At 36.8% G+C, this 24,377-nt stretch overlaps 2 protein-coding genes across 3 annotated transcripts in view; one reads left to right on the top strand and one right to left on the bottom strand.

Moving 5' to 3' along the window:
* The first annotated feature begins 1,957 nt into the window (after positions 1-1,957).
* On the top strand, positions 1,958-16,159 carry LOC139963805 (palmitoyltransferase ZDHHC12-like). 2 transcript variants are annotated; one of them, XM_071964985.1, is made up of 6 exons: positions 1,958-2,118; positions 4,109-4,264; positions 5,621-5,754; positions 7,753-7,908; positions 10,050-10,216; positions 12,409-16,159. In XM_071964985.1, the coding sequence occupies exons 2-6, from the start codon at positions 4,159-4,161 to the stop codon at positions 12,731-12,733; spliced, it is 888 nt and encodes a 295-aa protein (XP_071821086.1). In that variant the 5' UTR covers positions 1,958-2,118; positions 4,109-4,158; the 3' UTR covers positions 12,734-16,159. The 2 variants fall into 2 exon arrangements, with proteins under 2 accessions (XP_071821086.1, XP_071821085.1); XM_071964984.1 differs by having other exon boundaries at positions 1,961-2,161.
* LOC139963804 (LIM homeobox transcription factor 1-beta-like) overlaps positions 13,025-24,377 on the bottom strand; it is a 72,469-nt gene continuing 61,116 nt past the window's right edge. The window contains exon 8 of the mRNA XM_071964983.1: positions 13,025-23,757. Within this exon, the coding sequence (XP_071821084.1) occupies positions 23,360-23,757 (398 nt within the window). The 3' untranslated portion in view covers positions 13,025-23,359. The remainder of the gene's footprint in view (positions 23,758-24,377) is intronic.

Genomic DNA, 24,377 nt, shown 5'->3' with positions numbered 1-24,377 from the left:
GAATGATCCACAGGACATGCAATGAGGTCGAACATGATGTGTGACTGGTGACAATCTTCAAAAAGGTTATGGATGGAAAAAAAACTATTGGGAAATACTTGGTTCTCAGGCAAAGTGTACATCTGGTTGGTCATTTTCAAGCCCAAGAAGTGCCATTCCCGGTGATCTGGGGGGTATCAAAACCAGAAAATTTCTTGTACGCTCCGCGCCAACCTATGGTGGCGCTCCGCTTAGATAGTAATTCGCGCCCCCGGGTTATAAAATCCTGGATACGCGCCTGAACGCGCCCCCCTCCCTCAGTGGCGGAGCTTGGGGTGATGGTCAGCTGGGGGCGAGAATGGTCTGTAGGCCGGGGGCGCTTTCGACACTAAGCGGAGCGCCACCACAGGTTGGCGCGGAGCGTACAGAATTTTTTTGAGTAAAGATACTCCTAGATTGCCGGAATGACCCTTTCCCTATTTGCAGATAAACGAAGAATAAATAGGTGTCATCGCCATTTTGTCAGAAAATTACACCAACAAAATGTGACAAATGTTAATAGGTATTCGAGAGCGCAATAAAATAGTCAATAATCGCGAATAAGTAAAAAAGTGGTAAAAAGCTGAAAAGGGCGCCAGCAGTCATTTTGAGTCTGTCAGGGGGGCATCCACCCCCTCTGACTGCATGGACGCTCCGCCACTGCCCCCCCCCCTCAAGGAAAAAATGCATACTAGCACTGCAATATCCAATGTGCACATTGGAAACAAGGAACAAGTTTTCTTTCGAGACAAAATGAGGTGAAATCATTATAAAGTCCAAGTCCGTACACACGCAATCGATACATGCATGAAAGCAAATGAAACATGTCAAAATACGAAAGGATGGGGTAGGTTATGGGATATTAAAACTAAACTCATTATTCATAGTAGGCTATAAATGGCTTCTGCTTATTACAAAGTCACAATGTAATATAGCAATGTATTTTGGAAATGTATTAGGATTTTTTAGACAAATTGAATATGCATAATGGCACTCACCAGAATGCTAGAAGCCTTGTGGTAGTAAACATTTGAGTTTGACCCACAGAATCCATTATTACTTCTAACTTAGGATTAGATCTCTTACTGAAATATCGCTGACCTAATAAGGTGATCAAGAGTACAATTTTTTATGTAGAAAAAGGGCACATTTTTATCCTGAGGAAAAGTGGGGGCACGTGCCCCCTGTGCCCCCCCCCCCGGTTCCGCCGCCCTTGACACTAGGCTTAACAATGCCATTGACAAGTATTTTAAGAAATAATACACGAATTGATTATATTTCTTTCTTTTCTCTCGATAAGGTCCATGACTGGAACTGTTCGTTCCTTATATCTGCTGCAGTTTTTTTCCTACTAAACAAAATTATCGCCAACGCAGGCGTTTACGCCCCAACTTAATTGTATCATTCGTATCTAACGGGTGGGGGAGGGGATTGGCAAAATGTGGACTCTTGAAAGGTGATACTTGGAACCCTCATTCTTCCATACATGTGCATCTCCAAATGATCAGAGCACTGTCCTGTCTACTGTTAGCTGCCTAGAAGCTACGTACATGAATATCTCAGATTTGTATATACGTTGGTCTTCAGAACGAATCAAACTGTATTCGTGGTTTGTTTTGGTTGAACATTCTGTACGGCTTGATTTTGAGGCCAATTCCAGTCTCCAATATCGTTTAAGTTTCCTCATATTCATTGAAAGAATATCTTGATCCAAACTGATAATATTTATGCTTACCTATGGCTAAATGCGCAATACAGTTTCGACGATTAGAGAAAGGCTTCCAACTTGAAACCCTCAAAATGTGAAATAAGTGCGGTTTCTTATTTTGTGCTGATTGCTACCATTGTGGGCGCGGCTATACGCTTATTGAGTGATTCTATTTGCTAGTTTCGGTTATAGGCGCGGCCTGGTTGCTGTCACTCCAGAATGAAGTACTCAACGTTTAGATACAATCAATTACGCACGTCACACAAGAATTAGGACAACAAAACAAGAAAACTTCTACCAGACAAAATAACATTTAACTGTTTATTAGAAAATCAAGTCCAGTACAAGTTTATTGATTCTTCCAGTGCGGATCTAACTACCATACTAAAAAAGTAAATGATTTCGTTTAAGAAATGATAATCAAGCTTTTCATAGGTAGGAACGTTTTAACGTTGCTTTACCCTTTTCGGCCTTAGCGTAGTAATTTAGGCCTAACATAGGCTAGGCCTAGGGATAACGTTAAGGTTCTAGATAGGCCTACCTCAGCGTAAGTTATAAGACCTACGGATAATATGGACTAGGCCTATGGTCGAAATTTGCCTGATGCAGTCACAGACCTGTGTCAAGTACTTCTACATGTGTTGCTTTACTTCATATTATAGCATACATTACTTTATTAATATGTACAAGGGGACAAACTAAAACGAATGACAGCGAATGACAATTGACTTTGTACAGGGTAAATTATCATTTGCGAATGACAACGAAGGCCGGTGGTGAGAAGAGATAGAATGAATAACGGAGTGGAGTAAATGCGGTTATTGGTTTTCTGCGCAAAATTGATTTGAGGAAAATCGCATGTTACGTGGTTATAGGGTTTTGGTGTAATTTACGGATAGAAACCACAGGAAAGATTTTTGTGTGAGAATGCGCTTGAGTGCTGTGCTTTTTACCTCTGTAGATTTATATAGAAAGATAACTGAACCGTTTCAAGATTATAGTATTGTTAGTTTCTAACAATTAATATCGGAAAAATGACGTTAAATTTACTTTTTAAAATCAGACTTACAATTTCGCTTGCTATAAGATGCGTTTTTATCTTGTCCGTACTATACTAGATCTAGATACCCACGAAGTCTGAACTGTGATATCCAGTTGAAGCAAATGTACTGTGCTGTCATTACTGTCATTCGTTTTAGTTAACGCGATTTTTTAGTGTGTACAACATATTGTCATTCGTTACGTGTAACGCAATTGTCATTCGTTTTAGTAAGACCCTGTACAAGGTATGTCTCTTTAGTGTAATTGGGCTAGGCCAAACTTTGCTAAGAGTAAGAAAAGCCAGATTTATACATGACTGGTTCAATCAGTAGACTACAAGTACAACTTTTACAAGTCAATACTAATATGAGTTAACCTCAGATTCTTTGCGCACCTTGTTCAGTTCAAAACGACAGTCAGGTGTGTAGCAGAACAGTTACGATGATTTTTAATCCAAACTTGTTGATAAAGTTGTTTTGGCCAGCTCCGAATACAGCACAACAGGAAATCTGTGTGCCCTTGCCATAGGGCAATGTAGTTCATTCATCATTTCAACTTTACCGGTTATAGTTAAAGCAAAGTTTCTTGACGTAATGATATAAGTGCAGAGAACTAATTCCCTCCAACTATTGCATTTAACCTCTTTTCCTTCAGATGATCCAGTTGTGTAGACTACAAGAATTAACTTTCTTTACAGACATTTCTTTGTTATTGTATATTAGTGAAACTACAAACTCACTTTATAGAAAATTAAAGTAAACTGACTAGCCCAGACAATGATGCAAAGCCAATTTTACAAGAAGGAAGACCTGTGGGTTTCCCTCTTTCTGTAATTGTAAGGATCATAGTTGAATATCTAAATGAACATGTTTTTTTTTATCAGCCAGTTTATATACGTGTATGACTTTGTTTAAATGGTAAAATTGCATTAGCGAGGGAAGCTGAACAGTGTATTTATAGATGAAATATTCTGGTGTACTTGCCTGATGAAAGGTGTCATACACCTATCTATGTAAATTGATAATTGGTGATCTCAGGAATGTTAGCAGGTACTGTCACTCTTCTTCGAAAACTATGGGCCTGCATTATGTCACATTCCTTTTAGGTGTATCTGTAGGTTGGTGTGCCTTCAAATAATAAAGCATTGGGTACAGTTTAGTGTGCATATCAATAATCATTTTGACATATATAATTGGGCCGATTCTGACGCAGGCAAAAGCAGGCAAACAGCAGTCGTTGAAAATCAACACGGTAATGATTATGTAAGAATCACTTTTGGGAAATTGCTAATTGATGCAGTATATATTCATTCAAAATTGTTTTGTTCTTCCCCCACTCCAGTTTCCAGACACGTTAATGGCGATGCAGGATCTTTCTAAAATGTTGAGAAGATGACAGATAATATCTGCTGGATCATACCACCGGGCATCTTCATTCGAACCTTCCACTCACTTCTCACTGTTGGTATCTTTACTGCTCTCTGTGTGACAGATACAGGTACCTAGGATTGTATTTCAATATATATACATTTCAATGAGCCCTGGGGTTGATTTTAACTAGGAACCCGGTGGCTAGAGTGCTTGTGAGCTATAGAGCACAGCCCCCGGGAGGGTTCTGAATGCTCCTTCTCTTAAAAATACTCCAGCCAGGGCAGTGGCAGCCTTTCACCTCCACTTCTGCCTTCCCACATTTTCTCTTATTATTACTTCTCAAGAAAAAAAGAAAGAAAAAAAGGTCTTAAACACAAACTCTTTCCTGTCTACTTAGCATTCCTCATTGTTCTATAGTTAATTTCCCAAGTTCTGCAGGAGCTGGGCTACGCCCAGTTCGATCAGATTATACACACTTTCACATGACAGGGTTGATTTTTTTACTTCTATGGTTAGGGAGGTTTTGACTAGAAGCTAGTTTTCAACATCTGACATCAATAATACAAATCCAGTACTCTACTGATTGATCAGTCCCATCCCATCGTGGGGGCCAATCCATTTACAGGTGCATTGCTAGGTCCGTAGACAGGAACAGACATTGTCATCATCGTGTGATGCAGGATCACAACAATTTTCTCTCCATAATTTGTGGAAAAGGTCTCCGGGAAAAAGACTTGAAGAACAATTCAAGCTTTTTTCCACCTTAAATTCATGTTAATATATATCTAATGAACAAGAAACAGAAAACTGACCTTTTATTTCAATATAAACAGCAAGGAAACTTAGGTCTTGGAAACAGCCATTCATATGATTGACTGAAGTAAAATGTTTAAATATTTAGGTTAAACGACAGTGGAAGTTACAAAACTTGATGAACATTGTAGGGATATCATCCATGATACTAAAACTGCATCGTTCAGTTGATACAAGTTTCCTTAATCTGGCATTTTAGGATGTTCAGTGTCATTATCTACCATTAATGGGACAATAAAGTTACCTCACAAACTAATTCATAAATCAGGTATATACAGTGCAATTGGCATTAACTCTTTTAAAAACAGTTAGCAACTTAGGAAACACCTAAGTCTGTACTGCACAACTTGAATTTGTGGCAGCCAGTTTTGTTTTGTGCTGAACTGTTAATACAAAATTGCTAATGCCATACAGGGAAACGAGCTTTAGCCATATATTTAGATCTATTTGTTAAGTTGAGAGACATTCCAAAGTTATGTATGAACATGGCTTTAGTGAGAATAACTCAAATTTGCTACCCATGTAACATAATGTACAGCATTAAGCTAAATTGTAAATGCATTATTGATGAAGAATTTCAAGACACTTCTCATCATCTATACAATTATTAATAGTTTAATCTAGAGACTCATGCCTCTAATTGATATTTCTTTGTCTTTTTTCCCCCCAGATTTAAATCATGCCTACCAGAAGGGTCAATGGTTGTACCTGAGCGCTTACCTGTTGCTGCTCATTCTGACTTCAATATTTTACTTTATCTCGTGTCTGTTAGATCCTGGGTACCTTCCAAAGCAGCAATATCAGGTACTTATTGAAAATTCAAACAAAACATTTGCTTATCCTTCGACAACAATCCCATCAAGTCATTAGTCCAAAGCATGCCAGGGTACACGTATTAACTTTTCCGTTCACTACTGTATGATAGGCTATCTGCTGGGTTATGTATTTCACACAGCGACTGTGCCTAGCACCATTACTAAGGTCTGTCGATCAGAGTGAGCCGTTGGAAGGACATATGTCACTAATACCCTAGAGTCATGAATTTGTTGTACTAGGCTGTACTGACTCCAGCGAAAGTTCACTGTACGTGTAGGCTACATTGTTTCACAGTAGACCTACAGTGTTACATCTGCCCTCACATGCGTGCAATTAATATTTTGAACTGACTGTTGTGTTTGTAAAACACTTTGTGATATGCTTTAAATAAAATTCACTCCCTTAATCTCTGCAAATAGGCCAAACTTTGGCATTAAAGGTATAATGTCATGATTTTGTGAATATTTACTTTTATACCAAAAGAGAAGTGAACAGTTAGGGAACAGTTTGTGTTTATAATGGAATGCATAATGATGCTTAAAAGAAGTGAATTCCAGGCTGAAAATGTTTGAAAGAGGGGATGCCAACATTTTATAAAACTCAGTTTAATGCTTGGACCACATCTAGATAGCATGACAAACTCTGAAGCCCAGAACTGTGCAATCATGCTTATGAGTGGATGATTATGAAAAGTTCAGAACACATTTTAATTTCAAAGTTCAGAGTAGAATGTAGATTCATCTGCTAGGAAAGGTTTTGTAACCCTAAGGGGGTCATACCGTAGTTGCTTCAAAAATAAAGTAAATGAAAAACCCAAAATTGCCTGGGAAGTTATAAACAAATTTGAAAAACAAAAACATTTATAGCTAGCAGGAGGTATGAACCATTGACCACAGGATTACAAATACTACCATTTACCAACTGAGCCATACAGCCCAGTTTCATTCAATACAAACAAGACAGATGCAGGGAAAGGATTTCAAGAGAAATTCAGCTTGATATGTTTTCCTTGCTTCCTGTTTTTCTTGTCTTTAAGCAATGTTTAAACATTTAGGTTAAACGACAATGGAAGTTACAAACTCTTGGAAGATGAACATTGTAGGGATATCCTTATTTAATAATATTAGTAATAAAAATTTCCTTTGCTCTTCAAACTTGCTTCAGGAATTAACATACTCTCATGTAGTGATAACAATTTGTTCTGCAAAAATGTAAAAAAAAGAAAATAAATCTTAATGCTCATCAATTTCATGGAATGCTTTATCTGTATAAGCATAGGAAATGTAAAACCTAGGAGCCTGGTTAAATATTAGATTTATTATGTTATGATCAGCAAAATTTAACATCTTTTGTCCAGTATTGTATCTAAAGACTAAATTATTCCTTGGTATTTGTGTCGTAACAGGAGACATCACATTGCAAACACATGGTAGTTCTCCATTCATTGAGCGAGTTTCCTCGTCAAACCACAAAAGCTGTTTTCAGTTCAATGGCTACAATAAGTTTTCTCAAGGTTAATGTTTACTGCTTTATTTGTGGTGAAGAAAGAGAAATAAATGACTGATTTTAGTTATTTGGTACAACCCATGAGGGTCAATCCATGCCAAATCAACAGTGGCCTCCACATCGACCCTCTCAGAATCGCCTGAAATTGATATGGTGTCTTGCCATATGTCTCAAAGGATGAATATCCACAATATCTGCAATATCAGACATAAAATACTTTACATTTATGCAAAAGATGCCTCCAAACTTGACACAAATTTAGGGCTCTTAAAATGCAATCTGGATGTGGTTGCTAGGCGGGGCCGTATCCTAGCAACCAAAAAGTGTTCAAAAGTTTTTTTTGCCCAATTTCATCCTTTGAGACATGTGGCAAGACACCATATCAATTTCAGGCAATTCTGAGAGGGTCGACATGGAATCGACCCAAAAATCTGTTGATTTGGCATGGATTGACTCATGAATTCTTCCTTTGTTAATCAGGTGAGGAAGAGGACGATTAGTTTGAGCAGTTCCTCAGAGTCCTCGGATGAAGATGAAGATGAAGCCAGTCGTGGAGAGGATGCCAGGATGCTCAGGAAGTCCAAACGGTCACCAACAGCAGTGAAGTTGAGGAAATGTCCTATATGCAAGATTGAGGTTGGTGTCTTCTATATTGTTGTTCTATAATTTTAGGCATTGGGAATGCCAGGGTATATTAACAAAACAAGGTATTTTTATTTTGAAAAGTTCCCAGTTGACTTACTGGTAATAGTATGTAGCATATTTGTGTTAATTTCAAATATGCTATTTGAAGGATATTCTGATGGCTGAAGGTGATTGCTCAGCAAAATTGCTGAATAATTTCTGAATCTTTGATCAAAAACCACATCCTCGTAGCATTTTGTATCGCAAAGATATGAGTTTTTCAAATTTTATGATAATTTGTGAATGCATCTGGCAACAACAGAATAAAATAATGATGTCATCAGGGCACTTCAGCTGAAAATGTCTTTGGGATTCTTTATCATTTTTATCTACAGAGGAAAATAATATTCCTACAAAAAGATGCATTTTGATGAAATTTTCATTACAGAGAATGTTGACAGCTATGCAAACATTCCAAATGTATTAAGTTTCAAGGATAAATCAACAAATTTATTATAATCGCATAAGTATAGCTTCCAAAGAGCATTTGCCCAGATGACATCACAGACCCCCTACTGTGATCCAACTTCCCGGAGTAGTTGAAGGTTTAGCCAGTCAAGTTGGTTACATTTAATCAGTCATATTTCAAGTTAGGGGCATGTTTTGAGATGGGGGTTTTCAACTTGCAGTGTGGAATATTTTCCTCTTCAATGAAAGTTTCACATTGTTTTGTCACCAGAAGTTCCTTCTATGTAAAAACATTTGACCTGTATTTGATGTTAAATAATAAAGTATGAACATCACAAATTTCTTCTGAGTAAGTGATATTAAGTGATTGCTCTGTGGCACAATGATATGAATGTTCAGTGCATCTTCAAAAGAATATTTTCCTCTTCAAGTTGTAATTTTTAATACAAGGAACATAAATAGCAATGTACAAATTCCTTGGTCATTAGGTATCCTAAAGATCTCTGGTGGCAAATTCAAAGACACTGGTTTTAATTAGTGTACTGTGTTTCTTAGATACATAGTTAGGGCTCATTCACTTCAGCACGTCACACACTGTCAGACTCAAACCAACTCCACAGTTAATAAGTGGAAAATTGTGGATAGGCAGGCAGTGTGAGTGCGTTTATGACTACATCTACGACTGATCAAGAATTTGCCAGATTTTAGTTTGTGTCCGCTTCAGTCTTGAAAACTGAACATAGCAATAAATAGCAATAATCGGGCAGCTGCTTTTTACGATGCTAAAGCGACCATGGACGTGGAGTACAATTTTCACGTCGGGTTGCTTCGAATTCAACACTTTATCTCAAATTTGAAATCTTTTCAATTTTGAGAGTCATTTCAGATGGGAAAACCATAGATTGCTCTTGGATGAAAAACCCACCTTCCCATGACCTGGCCGGGTATCGAACCCCGATCCTCCCGATTGCTAAGCCTCATTGCTTCACATGCCACTGCCTTTATCCACTCAATCACACCATTGGTAGCATTTGTACGGCTGGCAGTTGGCAGCATGTGGTGGTTTACGACTAAACTGCACAGTTTTAGCAAATGTAACCAATCACAGAGTAATCATTTTGCATCTGTCCTAACCTACCTGTAGTTCTGGTCGTTAACAGCGAACAGTGGCTGAGTTTGCGCTGACCAGTTGATGAGTGTGTGTGTGTGGGGGGGGGGAGGGTTATTTGTAAGTCCATGGGTCTTAAGGACAATCGAAAGGTCACTACGGTCAAGTATAGTCGGGTCATGATCGGTAGGGCGATGTGCGACAGGTTTCACGTAATCAGGTTTAGATGCTAACGTGACTTGTTTATACTTGACCAGCATAAAACAGTTGCTATAGACTGTGTGTTCTCTTTTCAATAGTAAGATTAAAAACAACCTTTACAAGGAACAATTGAATTAGGATTGTTATTTTTCTTACTGTTCCTTCAAAACAAGGAATGAATTTTAGATGTGTCTCCCAAAGTGAAAAGAAACGAGAGGTTCAGTACATTGGACCAATGTTTCTTTCTAGATGTTGTTTTTTGAGACCTTTCTGAACTTGAAACTACATAATTCCTGCATTACTCAATGATCATAATCGTGATTGCTGATAACTTTTCTATATATTTTTGATACATTTACAATTATCATCATTTCAGCAACCAGTAAGAACCAAGCACTGTGAGGACTGCCAGAGATGTGTTCGTAAATATGACCACCACTGCCCCTGGCTGGAGAATTGTGTGGGGGAGAGAAACCACCGTTATTTTTGGATCTTTCTTCTCTTACAGTCGGCCTTGATTCTTTGGACCGTGAGAATTACTTGGTATGTCATTTCATGTAGTTAAATAACTTAAAGGTAGCATTTGCAGTCCTTTGGCCATGTTCCAGCAAGTTTACTAGAACCACAGATAATTGCTCAAAATGAGATTGATGAAACTAAGAAATGCCGGTTAAGTTTTTGTCGTTAAAGTAACATTCATTATCAAATAAGGAATCGTTCCATCGGATTTTAAAAATTTTATCTCTCTGACACTCTTTCACGTTAATTTAAGTTTTCAGACTAATAACATGTAAAAATTCAAATCTGAACATTTTGGAAAATTGTGAAAACAAATCCCTCATAATATGAAATATGATGATTTGGTTTCAAAGTTTTCAACCATCATAAATTAGCCAACTGTAATACAAGTGTGACGCTGTTGTAAAACAGGAATTATTTTCCAAATTCTTTTTATGTTTGGTTTTCAAGCAAATGCTTTTATAACAGCAAATGTATTGGTTCCTATCTGCCCTGACATCATACAATCCTTGAAAACTGTCTATCAAATTTTCAATCACTCATTAAATAACTCAGGAAGTAATGTATTGATCTGTAATGTATTTCATCTTAATCAATTTAGTGTAGTCAGCTGGTAATAGGCTAGCCTAGAGAGCAGTTTTTATCTTCTTTTGTTTTATTTAGATGTAAGAGCATTGATGATACTATTCATAAATAAACAATTACTATGCCCCCTGACATGTATGTATGTATACTAGATCCTCCTGCAAGCAGGAACTCATGAAGAAGCCATCATTGGCTTATCAAAGCAGCAAGCTGACTGAAGTCAGTCTCTTAGATTCATATTTAACGTCCATGATTATGAATTCTCAATTGTCAACAACTCTGTAACTGGACAACATACATTAATCTTGGAGTGACTCGAACCGGGGACCTTATGATTGAAAGGCACCGACACTAACCACTGAGCTAACACTCCGAACATGTACATGTAACATGTACTGAATGTAAACTTCTTTGAGAAGGTAGCCGTTATTGTTTTTGAAGGCTCATTAGTCCAAGTGACTGGACTTGCTAGTTTAGCACACACACAATGAAGTCAGTTCCTCATCAGCAATGCAGATATCAATAGTAAAAAGAAATCACTTTTGTAATCTCAAGTAGCCTATTTCCTGGAAAGATTTGAGGATTCTTTTTTTCAGTTCTGATTCTTAACTAATTTGAAGTTTTATTATGTTCACCTTGAAAAGGTAAAAACTTTAACCAAGGGAAAGTAAAAGGTTTTATCAATAGTGGTATTATGATATCACAGACTGACAAAGTAAAATCAAAATTAAACCATGATATCTCCCAAATGGAGCAAGATTTTTGCAAAGGTTTTCGGAGAAGCTGTTGTTTGCGATAATTTCTCTATCATATTGGGTAACTATGACAATTGGGGTTTACTTTTCCTCCAACCAAACATTTGATGTGCAGACTTAGTTTATTCCTTTCACAGAAGTTGATGGTGCTGATGTTTCTGCTTCTCTAGTTAAAATCACGACAACATGATATCATGTTAAATTGCCAAAAACTGTCTCTTTAATTTCTTGCTTGTGCAAAGTTGGTTCCACCATCAGCCGTGAATCACAAACTTTAGCATTTTGTCCAGATCTTTTGGAACTAATTGTTTTGGGGATGATACGTCAAGTTGATATTCTTTCACATGACGACCTTTCTTAGTTCTGTTTGTTTGCTTTACAGCAGGGCTTCCCTAACTGGGGTGCATGAACCCCCAGGGGGTGCGTGAGTCCATCCCAGGGGGTTCGTGAGACGTTTCTGAAAGTCAAAACTAGAAATCTGATATATCATATAATTTAGTAATGTAAAAAAGTCATACTTATCGACAAACTCTTTTCTGGTTCCATAGGCATATTTTGCCAAAGTAGTACCGTACCATGCATGTGATACTTGATCTTTTATGAAGCACTGTTATGCGTATTATAGTTTAATAATGACTCAGATCGTTTGTCTCGAAAAGTTCGGGGTTCGTGGACAGCTCTGACATCCACAGGAAAGTTAGGGAAACCCTGCTTTGCAGTCTTAGTCTTAATAACTTGTCACCAAAGATCTTCACTTTCAGGAGTGATACATTCCATGTCTTCCCTCTTTTTTTCCCTTTGTTTTTAACATATTTTTGTATTATTTGATGTAATAATTATCATCCAATTGCACACATCTTTTTTTCTCTTTCTCAGGGGAGGGTTCACGAGTCAAACTACCTTTACAGAGTGGCTCCATAGTAACGCTATCTTCACCTTGGTCTTACTGATTCTATTGGTAGCAGCCATGGTTGTAATCTCACTCCTCTGCTGCCATTCCTTCATGCTGTTTAATAACCAGACCACCTGGGAGTTTATGTCTCGTCACCGGATCACCTACCTGAAAAATCTTGACGAATCCTACAATCCGTTTCACGAGGGCTACCTAAAGAATTGCATCAAATTCTTCTTCTATTGTCCTTACCAGAAGTGGGAGGTGATGGTCGAGAAATATTGCACTCCCAGTGGTGGTATAGTGTAGAAGAGTACCTGAAAAACTTTATTTCTGTGTTTTAGGTACCACTTAAACTACAACACTTGACATTAAGAGGAACCGAGCTTCTACATTGGTGTAAAAAAAACACACACATTGTTGTGAAAAAAACAAAACAAATAGAATAATACAGGTATAGTGTATTGTTAGATGGTTTTTGTCATTTGGGGTTAAAGAAATTTTCTGATCTGGAAGCACCATCAAGCTTGGAGATAAATAAAGTTGAAGTGAACACCTTGTAAACACCACATTTTGGGCATACCATGGAATTCTAACTGATTTTTATTTTATTTTTTGGTGGGAGGTTGGTTGGAAGATTGATTTTGTGAAATTTGCAATGATTTCTCATGTGACAAACATTTGTAGCTCTTCTAAATTGTTCCAAACAGCTCTCTGTTGGAGTTCATAGGTCTTTGTAGTGACAAGACATGGTTTCAATTGCTTGTTGAAGAAGCAATTGAAAAGAACAATCACATTTATGTGAAAGTTGACCAATGTTTGGCATTGTCACAGGCAAGTGAGTCAAGTATATGTGTCCTTACTGATTGCTTTTTGAGATTAACCAAAATCTCGCAAATTAAATCCTTGACAAGAGCATGATTAGGAAGTAACATTTCATCATACCCCCCCCACTACCCTCCGGCCTCGTCCACGAAGGTAGGCACCCCTAATTACATTTATTTTGTAACCTTTGCACCCCTTGAACAGGTGTAAACATAAATAGGCAACATTTGGAAAGAGCAATCCCTACAGTCAACTTTTTAAAGATCTTAATAAAGATTACGGGAAACAACATTATCTTTTCCAGCCGTTTCAAGGTCCATTTTGGTACCCATGTATGTGAATGTTGTTATTTTTGCAATTGTATTCCTGAATTGGCAAAATGGTCAACAAAATCAGGTTTAAGATGAACCATTGCTGGCAATGACCAGTGTTTGTGAAAGCCTATTTTTGTTTTTCGATGAGTTACTGTAATGCAGAAAGTATGGGCCTTAGTTAAGCTTACATATGTGGCCTTTGGAAAGGGAGGTGAATAACAAGAGTGTTTTTTTTTTTTTTTTTTTTTTGGGGGGGGGGGCAATTAACTTTTTTATTTCCAAATATTGAAATGTACATATTGGTTTTGTTCATCAAATTGAAAAAGATTATATTTTGTTTCCTTTTTTCGTGGATTAGTGTGATTATATTATTTATGTATATTTGAGTTGAATCGGCAGTATATTTTACCTGTTAAGTTAAATTCGTACAGTCTGTACTGTGCCATTCACAGATATTTTAAAGCAGTATGCAGTGTGTGTATCTCAGCTTCAAAAATCTTGCTAAGAATCGTGCACAATATTATTAACGTCATGTAACAAGATCATATTCCTTAAAGCAGCATTTTGCGTCCTCGACTATGATATTTCTCAACCTCACTGACTCCACTATGCCATAACGACATACATAACTAGCTTATCAAATTATATTTTACTTCAAATGGTGGCATAAAAGTCGAAAAAAAATGCAACTTTCAACTTTGTTGTTCTCCAAGATATTTTCCGTTGGGAACCCAATAAACCTCGCCCATAATATGAATATTTAAACACTACCAACGTCATTGACAGATACGTAATATAACACCACGCTTGATTTGTGTACAGTCTATATGGCAGTTGTACCAGGGAGTTGCATAACAACTCCCAACGCAAAGTCTTGAATCTATTTTAAGCAACGGCTCATAACTAAACCTGCATCTCTGATTGGTTGAATTCAAACTAGTGGGTTTGGGAACTGAATGCGATTTAATTTTGTATGTGGAATACTCGCCAATTAAAGTTTTTGGCAGGGAAAAACTTGGCTAATATCTTAATTTGCTGTTTTGTGATTTGATGTATGTAAAAAACTCGATGGACATGTCAAAAAAAAGTAGAAAACGGCGACTAAACGCAAAATGCTCATGAATAAACATACTATTGACTGATTGGTGGAATTCAAACTAGTGGATTTGGAGATATGAAAACTTTGTCGAGGACACTTTTACTCGTTATCGATATAAATCGTTGATTACTCGCTAATTAACGCTCTTGGCAGGGTGAAACTTGGATGGTATCTTAGTTTGCTGTTTTATGATTGATACATGTAAAAAAATCGATGCACATGTTAAAAAGGTGGAAAAATGCGACCCAACGCAAAATGCTGCTTTAAATTGGACAATTTGCAGAATATGTGGAAAAAAAAGGGGTTGTTAATTTCATTTTGATCGACAGGAGCAAGAATCTTAATATTTGATTGTGTTTTCCCCTTTTTTCGAACAAATAAGGTATGAGAAAGAAGTAAATTACTTCAGTGTGTTTCGTATGTTTCCCCTGATGGGTAAAGTAGGCAAGCTTTTTTGTAGTTGAAACATGGGAACAAACCAAGCACAGAAACCTGTTTTGAAAATATCTGGAAATGTTTTATTTCAACAAAGTCAGGTTTTTAATTTCGCATTTGTTTTTCTTTTATTAGGATTGCCATGGTAATTATAATAATATTGATGATAATATGGCAGTGGTTATTATATTAATTTGGGTTCTGTGAAAGCAATTACTTCAAGAATATGTCAAAGTAGATGTTAGAGCATAGTCATGTTATTTGTGCAATGTTCTTCAAATATTCTGTAAAAAAGGATTTTTTCTTTTATTCTTTCACCCAAAATGACGTATTCAGCTCGAAGTTAGCTATAGCTAAGCCAGCTCATGGTCTTAAACGGCTTCAGCCCTTACCCTTATATGCAAAGAAGGCTAGGCTAATGTACCTGGTAGTGGTAGGTCTTTGTTAACTATATGTTTGTTTTGAAGAATGACATCTTCAAGATTGAAAACATCCCTTGTGACATTGTAAAAAAAATAATAAAAGAGTTTCTGCTCATGGCTATGAAATGTGAAATAAAGTTGTTAGGGGAAACATGATTTCGGACAGTTCGTAGTATGTTATCAATAATATCATGGGATATCAGGAGGATTAGAGGAGGGGGGGGGCAGGGGTGGATCAATTATTTGCAAAGAGACAAGTATCTTGTGGCATAGTCTCTGTGCTCCCCCAACGCACGCCCTCCCCGCACCCTGCCACACACACACACATAACTACGGTGCAACTGACCTAGCTTTCTCAACAATATGAAGGATAATATACCAAAATAATGATAATTCAATTCGTAAGTGTGGGCTATATCGTCTTAGGAATAAACCGGGAGGCTTTTGCCTTTTGGTTTCGGATATCTTGATTTAAATAGCACATCTTTTTGAGAGGGTAGCGGGGGTAGGGGGCAGAGTAGCGGGGAGTATGGAGGGAATTCATCAATGCAACTAGAATTGACTGGACATCAAAAAGTCACTCGAGATCTTTGTTGCAATAAATCATAGAAAGATGAGAATAAAATTGCGTGAATATTCATCGATTGTCGTTATTATTTTTTGAGTATCAGAATATATCGATATTTTTAAATTATTTATTTTTTAACCGTACAAAGTCTATCTCGCGCGGGTGTCCAAAGGAACTTTGGGGATGGGGGAGGGGGTGGGGATTGTCTGTAACGACAACGTGTCCTGTAGAAGGGGAATAAAAGAGGTAGCCCCGCCCTTGTTTTGGACCGAATTTTGAAATAACCGACGCGTGGATGAGATGGCATTTGAGGTGCAAAATCTTGTCATATAGCGAGTTATTTCCTGAAGCAAGAAAGGTTTGACGTCATAGTTGCACATTGACAAAGGAAATGTGCTATGACAAAATTTGATCTACTTTAAATTTAATTGCCTTAAAATTTGATCTATTTTCTACTTTAAATTTTAATGGCTTAAAATTGTACCTATTTTTCTATTGTAAATTTCATTGCCTTAACATATGAGTACACCACATGTGCATGCATTATGTAAACTTTACAGCCCCCCCCCCCCCCCTTGGTTGCTTGAATTGGTATAAAAAAGAATTCAAGCCGCCCAGTACAAGGTCAACACGTAGAAAAGCAAAGCGAAACAACAAAGATCTTATTGTCAATGTACAATTGTGATTCCGGTTTGCATCAGGTCACTTTGGTACCATTTTCAAAATTTCCCTAAAACCGAAAAGTGAAAATATATTGCAAATTTTCACCAAAATGTTTCTATAGATAATGGTCGTCTTTATCAGTCAATAAATTTAGCTACTTTGGATTATTCCTGTAAAAATCACGAGCCGGTTGTCGTCCCATGTTTATCAACTATGATTCTTTAATTATCTCGTAATAAATTATTAATTAGTAGTTGAATAAGAGATCAAACAAACGACGGGGATAATTCGGGTTATTTCTCCATTTTACCATCTCTCAATATGGCCTACTAGAACAAATTTGCCCAAGCCCTTCTTAGTATTTCCAAGAAATATGCTTATGTAAATGTTTAAAGGTTTATGAAATTTACCTCCTCAAAACAACCAGATTGAATTCAGTTATCGGCGTTCATTAACGAAAAGTGTAAATATAGGAGAACTCGTTTTGTGATTGGGCTAGAATATATTTGCAAACGTCAAATAGAGTTAAATGTGCACGGAGAGACTAAGGTTCCATCCGAAAAATACATATCTACAGGACATGAGTTAACTAGTAACTTATGTGCAGTATTACTGTTTAAGTCTTTAAGCGGTGGTGGGGTTTTGGGTGGGGGGGGATGGGGTGTGGACAGGGTTGGACATAGGTGAACTAGGTGTATTCGCATACTACACGTAAGGACAATTCGTATACGATCGTAGTTGTATCCATCACAAAAAAAATAATAATAATCGTGACTTTTCACTTTAAATACGTCACAATCCTATCCCCGGACTAGACGTCCCCCCAATTCGACCCACCCCACGTTACTGACCAACTCTGGTTACGTGAAACGTTTCCAAACGTATAACAAATAATCACAAGTAAACGTTTATATTTTTAATTCATGATCATGTTTCGTTAAAACCCACAAACGTAGATTGTTGGAATGTTCTTGGTATCATTCTACAATATACGGTTAGAAAACATCACAAGACAACATAATGCTACTACAGAGCCCGGAGATCCGATGTTTACAAGCGAGACGCCATATTGTTTACTTAAACTTTTCTATCAGTCGTTTTGGTACATTTCGTCCACACAGAGATATAAACATACGAATTAAATTAAAAGATTTCCGTAAAATTGTGTACTTTTTCAAATATTGATCGAGGTGTCAATTATATTGTAACATTAATTCATTGGAGTAATTATAAACGTGAAGAGAGAGTAATTCTGTTTTGTTGTAAATTAAAATTGAAACGTTTTAAACATTTTTCTTAATGATAATGGGTTATTATTTTAGCTCTTTCTTATATGGAACTACGTGTGAACATTTGAACTACGAGGAAAACGGGGGTGGGGGAATTATTTTATTTTCAGTGACGTGAAGGAGTAGGCTAGGTCACAGTGCCCATAATAAAACTTGACGTCATAAATATTTAGCTTTCCAGAAAGTATTGAAAGCGTAGACACGAAATCAAGTTTTTTTTTATACGGGAACTGGTGGGGGGGGGGGTAGGGCTGCCGGGGTGGGCTCGATGTACCTACTCATACACTGAGAGGGTATCTCTTCTGTATATGTTCTTTTGAAATGGTAAGTATTGAATTTTTGATCACAATACGCCATTACCGGTTTTAGGTGAATTCAGCTGCTAAGTTTTCTTTTTAATATAAGTCTTTCACCATCAACGATACGATTAGATTAAACATTCCTATATGTATGATGGGACCATATAGAAAGCTCAATTATTGTTATTGAGTGTCCACATTACTGTCTCAAAAGGGTCTCTCTTACAATTTAATATTATTGAATACAAAGTATAACGCATTTTTGTTACAATTTCTGAAGAAAAAATATCATGGTAATGAAAAAAAAATACTTTAAGAGGATGCACAGAAATTCAGCGCATTTTGCGCAAAATTTATCACGAAATACGGCAGTTTTAAAGAATTTGACTTTTAAAATAATTCAACATGGAAATCCTGAATTAGTAGCCCTTATTATAGTCATACTGGATTCGGCTTTAGGAGGGTCAATAAAGTGGCCAATAAAAAGAGAAAAGAAAATGGGACTTCTTTATATAAAATTTCATGATTGCATTTTGTCATTGATCATCGATCTATTGAAAAGAACACTTAAACATTTTGTTTCCCTTTTGGCGCTGCATATTATTCCGCGTACATGCAGGATAGTTACACATTTGTATGCACTTTAGATCCTCCTGCAAGCAGGAACTCGCGAAGAAGCCTAATTGGCTTATCAAAGCCGCAAGCTGACCGAAGTCAGTCTCTCACATTCATATTTAACGTCCATGATTATGAATTGTCAATTGCCAACAATCTGAAACTGGGCGATATACATTAATCTTGGAGTGACTCGAACTCGGGACCTTATGATTGAAAGGCACTGGCGTTAACCACTGAGCTAACACTCCCATATGACTATCCAATGTGATTTATCTGGTACAATATTAACAAGTTCTATTGAGGAACAGATATTTGATTTTGATCTTAGCCAGAATACAGATAGGTGATTAAAGTCCAATTGGAGAGATTAAACGTTCTTATTTATATTGTGGATATGATGATTAATGAAAAGATGACTTCGTAAATGAATATTCCGCAATCAAAAATGACGTCTCTTTTTAGGATGAAAACGTCAGACCTTTACATACACAAGAATACCAAAACTTCCACAGAACACCTTGATTTAAAAAAAAAACCTTTCTTATTTCAATGCTTGTAAATAAGAAAAAAACCTACGTAAAAACTCTTAGTTTTATTGCAATGTGAATTTATCTTTAAAAAAAAGTAAGAAAAATTGTGACCAACCAATTTTGACAAAAAATGAACATCATATATAAACATGATTAGGGTCGTTAAAAACTAATGTCTTTGTTATCATCTCTATATTTATAATCCTGACTATCAGGAGAAATTTAAAAAAAAAGGTTTGGGTTAGCTTTTACAATGTAACATAGGGAAACATAAAAGTGGCTTACACAGGATTTGAAAGGCGTGAAGGGCGAAGGGGGGGGGGGGGATTCTAAAGTCCCCCGACTGAAATAGGTAAAGGTAGATCCTACATGGACGAACTAGAAGCGAATGTACGATTGTACAAAGGAGGGGTTTCTGGCCCCGGGGTAATTGAAACTGTTTTCCGTGTAGGAGGGTCTGGGGCCCTCCGGCAGAAAGTAAAACAAATATTAGATTAATATGGCGCGTTCTGAGACATATTTAGACTATAAAGTAGGTCTATAATAAGCTCCAAACGCATTGTTGTACTAATACATTTTATGTGGTGGAACGTGAAAAAATAACCGTCCGACGATGGTAGGTGTGTGAGGGGGGAGAGGGGAACCACCCCCCCCCCAATTTGCCACTGATACATATCAAAATGTTATATATTAAGTTGATCATATACTTACACGAAGATGACACTTAACATTTGTTGTATTTTATTTTTGTGCTGTTTTTGTCTTAACATGCCCAAAAGGAAGGTCTAGAATTTCTTCATCAGCGGTTTGTGACGTAACGATTACATAATTTTATTGAATTTAGTATTAGTATTCAAATAGTGTTATGTATTTCATTGCATTGTTACTACTTTCTTTTGTTAGATTTGAGAAGTAATTTTCACTAATTTCTGACAAAAATAGGCATACTATAGTTTATGTACCATAACATACTGTAAGAAAGTATTTCGAAATTTTACCAAGAAAATGTCCCACAATTTCTGACACGACATAACGTCCAAAGAAATAGGACAGACTTTTAGTTGTTGTCCACGCACGTATACAACACACACATAAACAAACTTGAGTGGCAAGACTTCGAAACCCAAAATCAAAAATCAAAACTTGAATAAAAATAAAGAAAAAGAAAAATGTTGATGAGAAGAGGCAACTAAACATCATCCGGCGAAGAGAGATATGAGTAACAGAGAGAGTGAGAGAAAACGAGCTTGTCATCCCAACATTGAGTGTTTTAATTTACAGAAGATAAAAAAAAATTGTTCACAAAAGACCAACAAATAGAATAAATATTACCACAGATCAGGTAGAAAACATGGTATTGAAAATATTTACAATATGTTTCTTGTAATATATAAGTACTCATCCAATACATAGAAAAAAAAATGAATTATTGTCCATCGTCGTCACGTGACCGGTGTGACGCAAACCTTTACAAAATAAAACAAGCCACGCCCCGTCTTTCGGAACATCGTCATGACCTTTAATAAATAAACACATGAATAAAGGGAAAATCAGCATTGCTTTTAATGACTTACAACTTAAGAAATACATGTATACTCTTCTTATCACCATGGAGCATTTAGAGCTTAACATGCAACCTGCTTGAAGAATACGATATGGGTTTTCAATCCTTAATTGTATCACCAACGAAAATATGGCGTAGGCTCATGTCCACCGTTTGTAACGTACATTGTCAAATGGTATACTCAGTATGCAGATCACAGAATGTACTTGGAGACCGTACAGCATGCACGGACTTGTACACGGGGTACCAACGTTTTGTTGCAGGATAGATAAGTAGTTGGAGATACCAATGTGATCATGTACGAATGAAGGGGTGGTGTGGGTTAGGGTCAGGTATGATTAGAGTTATAAATATCAAAGACAAAGGTTAAAAGTGAACCGAGATAAAATAACTGAATATTCATAGTGACACTTTACATCTGAGAGTTTAGGGTGATGTGCTTTGCTCATATGTCCTGTACTTTAACAAAGAATCCCCCACCGTTTACAACATTCCAACATTACTGAAGTTCACCCAAAAAGTTTACGAAAGACAAAACACAACCTTTGAAACGATATGTGGAAGATTTTCTTTTTTTCTTAATTAAAGAATATATCCCTTCAATTCGAGAGAGAGAGAGAAACATAAATAACCACCAATCTTGTCTCCACATAGCCTAGCAGGTTTCTCCATAAAATGCTACTTTTATAATGGTTCCTGTTTTCTTATTCTTCATCGCCTTTCTCTCTTGTTTACCAGAACAGTTGGCAATGCGGTCATATAGCTTTACAATGTTCCAAATTTCTCTGAGATTTTAGTCTGAGCCTGCAAAGCTAAAAGTAAAAAAAGTAAAAAAACCGAGGGAACTAATACCGTTTTTTTCTGTTTTTGAAACGAAAAACGTGTCTTAGAAGTTACCTACTAATTGCCTTATAAAAAAAGAAACGTCTTTTTATATCTTCCTGATGCTTAGTTTATTGCACAATGCCGTTAGTAAAAAAAAAAAAATTCACTTAGTACTCACATTATATATTTCACATCTTTCAGCAGTAAACGTTATAGCAATGACTCACTCCTGAGCACAGTGAGTGACTTACACTGTACCCAATGCATCACTCTCTTTTATGAAAGTGAATACTTAAGGTTATACTTAAATAACAAATCGTGTTTACATCAGCATAGCGTATATGCATACCTTATAGACCCTGTACCTTACGCAGCATATCTTCTATTCGTTTTGTGTTATTTTGTGAACTATTTTGTAAAGCATGTTTGTGGCAATGATCCTGCCCTGTTTTCTGGTTACACCAAAATTTGGTAGAACACACGTGCATAAGCTTCACAAACAAATTGATATCTCTGGCAATATATATATATATATATATACATATCGATCGAGTCCAGCAATCAAGTCAAGTTTAGAGTAATGGTCACTTCAATAAGTAAAAACCGATGTATTTGTGTGGCATGAGTGTAATGTTTCAAAAGACCTACTACAATATGAATAAGAGACTTTTTCGTCATATGTGTTTCACACTCAAAGTTAAAAACATGTATTTTCTGTTCGAACAACCTTCTTTAAGTTAAAAGAAATTCTTGGGGTTTTCCCCCTTAGTTTAAGTTGTTCTTCTTTGCAGGAATCTATAGTAATATTTGCCACACCCTAACACCGTACTGATATTGGAAGATTTAAAATTGACCACGTGAGTACCACGTGAACTTTGGCATAAATGTGGGTCAAGGTTCAAGTTTGATCTCTTGCCTCTTCAATGAGATGCTTTACAAACGACTTTCTTTTTCGCTCCAAGAATACATGAGTTGCTTAAAAGTACTGTCATTTTTGAGTAAATGGAGAAAAGGAAACCTGATTGGTGTGTATACTCAGACGTATACAGGTATTGCAACTGATAAGTTTTTTTTTTTGAATCGTGAACATATTAATGACAAGAATTATTACAATTAAAGAAGATAATTGTGACATTTTTAGGTTAAAATTATTTTATGCGTGGAAAAACTGTACAACATCGTACAACCGTACAATCGTACAACCGTACAAAACCGTACAAAACCGTACAACATTAGTGAATTGCATTTGTAGTTATCATTGTACTTTGACTACATGCATGCGAACGGCTTCGGCAAATTTGGTTGGTTGCTTCCAATTTCAGCTTTCCCTTGGAGATTTTGTTTCCCCGCCTAAACTCTCACACACTTTTGCATATAGTCTGCACGATGTTTTATCCATTTGTTAGTCTTTCTCTTCCCTCCGAGTGTGAATTTGCGGCTACTATAGTCTAGTATATAGTCTTGCATAAATTACGGAGTTTGCGTCACTCGAAATATGAATCCTGCATCGAGTACAGTTTATCAATCGGATTCGTGATGCCGTTGACTGTTATGGTCGGCGTACAACCTAAGTCAAGATCTGTACCCCCGGGAATATGCGGCGGTTGCGTGTTCGCTAATAAATCTCCATCCAAGGAACTCGTCTCCATATTTTGCGGGCCGTGAGGGGGAACATCCGCGAGAAACATATGCTCTGGGCTGTACATCGGTTGGTTATGGGGCAAACCGGCTTGTGGTGGGTCCATTGAACCGTCTGGCTGGCCGTATTGCGCATCTCCGTTTGCGGTTGGAAGATTAGTGGAATTACCATTTAGCACAGAGTTGGCGTCCGAAAGCTCAGTGTAAGGAAAACCGTCGCTCTTGGCATCATCATCAACGGTGACTGTTGGAATAAAAAAAAAACATAAGAATATGAATGAAAGATGAACGAATTGAGACGAACCCTGGCATCGAGGACAGCAAACCATGTCAGAGTGCCAATATATCACCGTTATTAAAAAACCAAAAAACACTGTCAATTTGTGTGAAATCGTTAACACATCAACGAATGATTTTCCAAAACTTGAAAAAAGAATTACTAGGTAAACGTTAAAGCTTTTCGAGGGATGAAATGTTCATCCAGTCTTTGATTGTTTGTTTGTACTCACATCTGTTAGAGATAATCTCAGATATGTAACGGATAATCTCAGACATTGATCAGATATTTGAATGGAACTCAACGTAGCTGTTCTAATGTTGTCTAATGATGTATCAAACTTGATTTTATCTCTGAAGTAATAATAATATTAATAATAATAATAATAATGATGATGATGATGATGATGATGATGATGATGATGATGATGATGATGATGATGGTGGTGGTGGTGGTGGTGGTGGTGGTGGTGGTGGTGGTGGTGATGATGATGATGATGATGATGATGATGATGATGATGATGATGATGATGATGATGATGATGATGATGATGATGATGATGATGATGATGATGATGATGATGATGA

The sequence above is a fragment of the Apostichopus japonicus genome, chromosome 22, assembly GCF_037975245.1.
Source record: "Apostichopus japonicus isolate 1M-3 chromosome 22, ASM3797524v1, whole genome shotgun sequence".
NCBI classification, from domain to species: domain Eukaryota; kingdom Metazoa; phylum Echinodermata; class Holothuroidea; order Aspidochirotida; family Stichopodidae; genus Apostichopus; species Apostichopus japonicus.
This window is presented reverse-complemented; position numbering and strand designations above follow the sequence as displayed.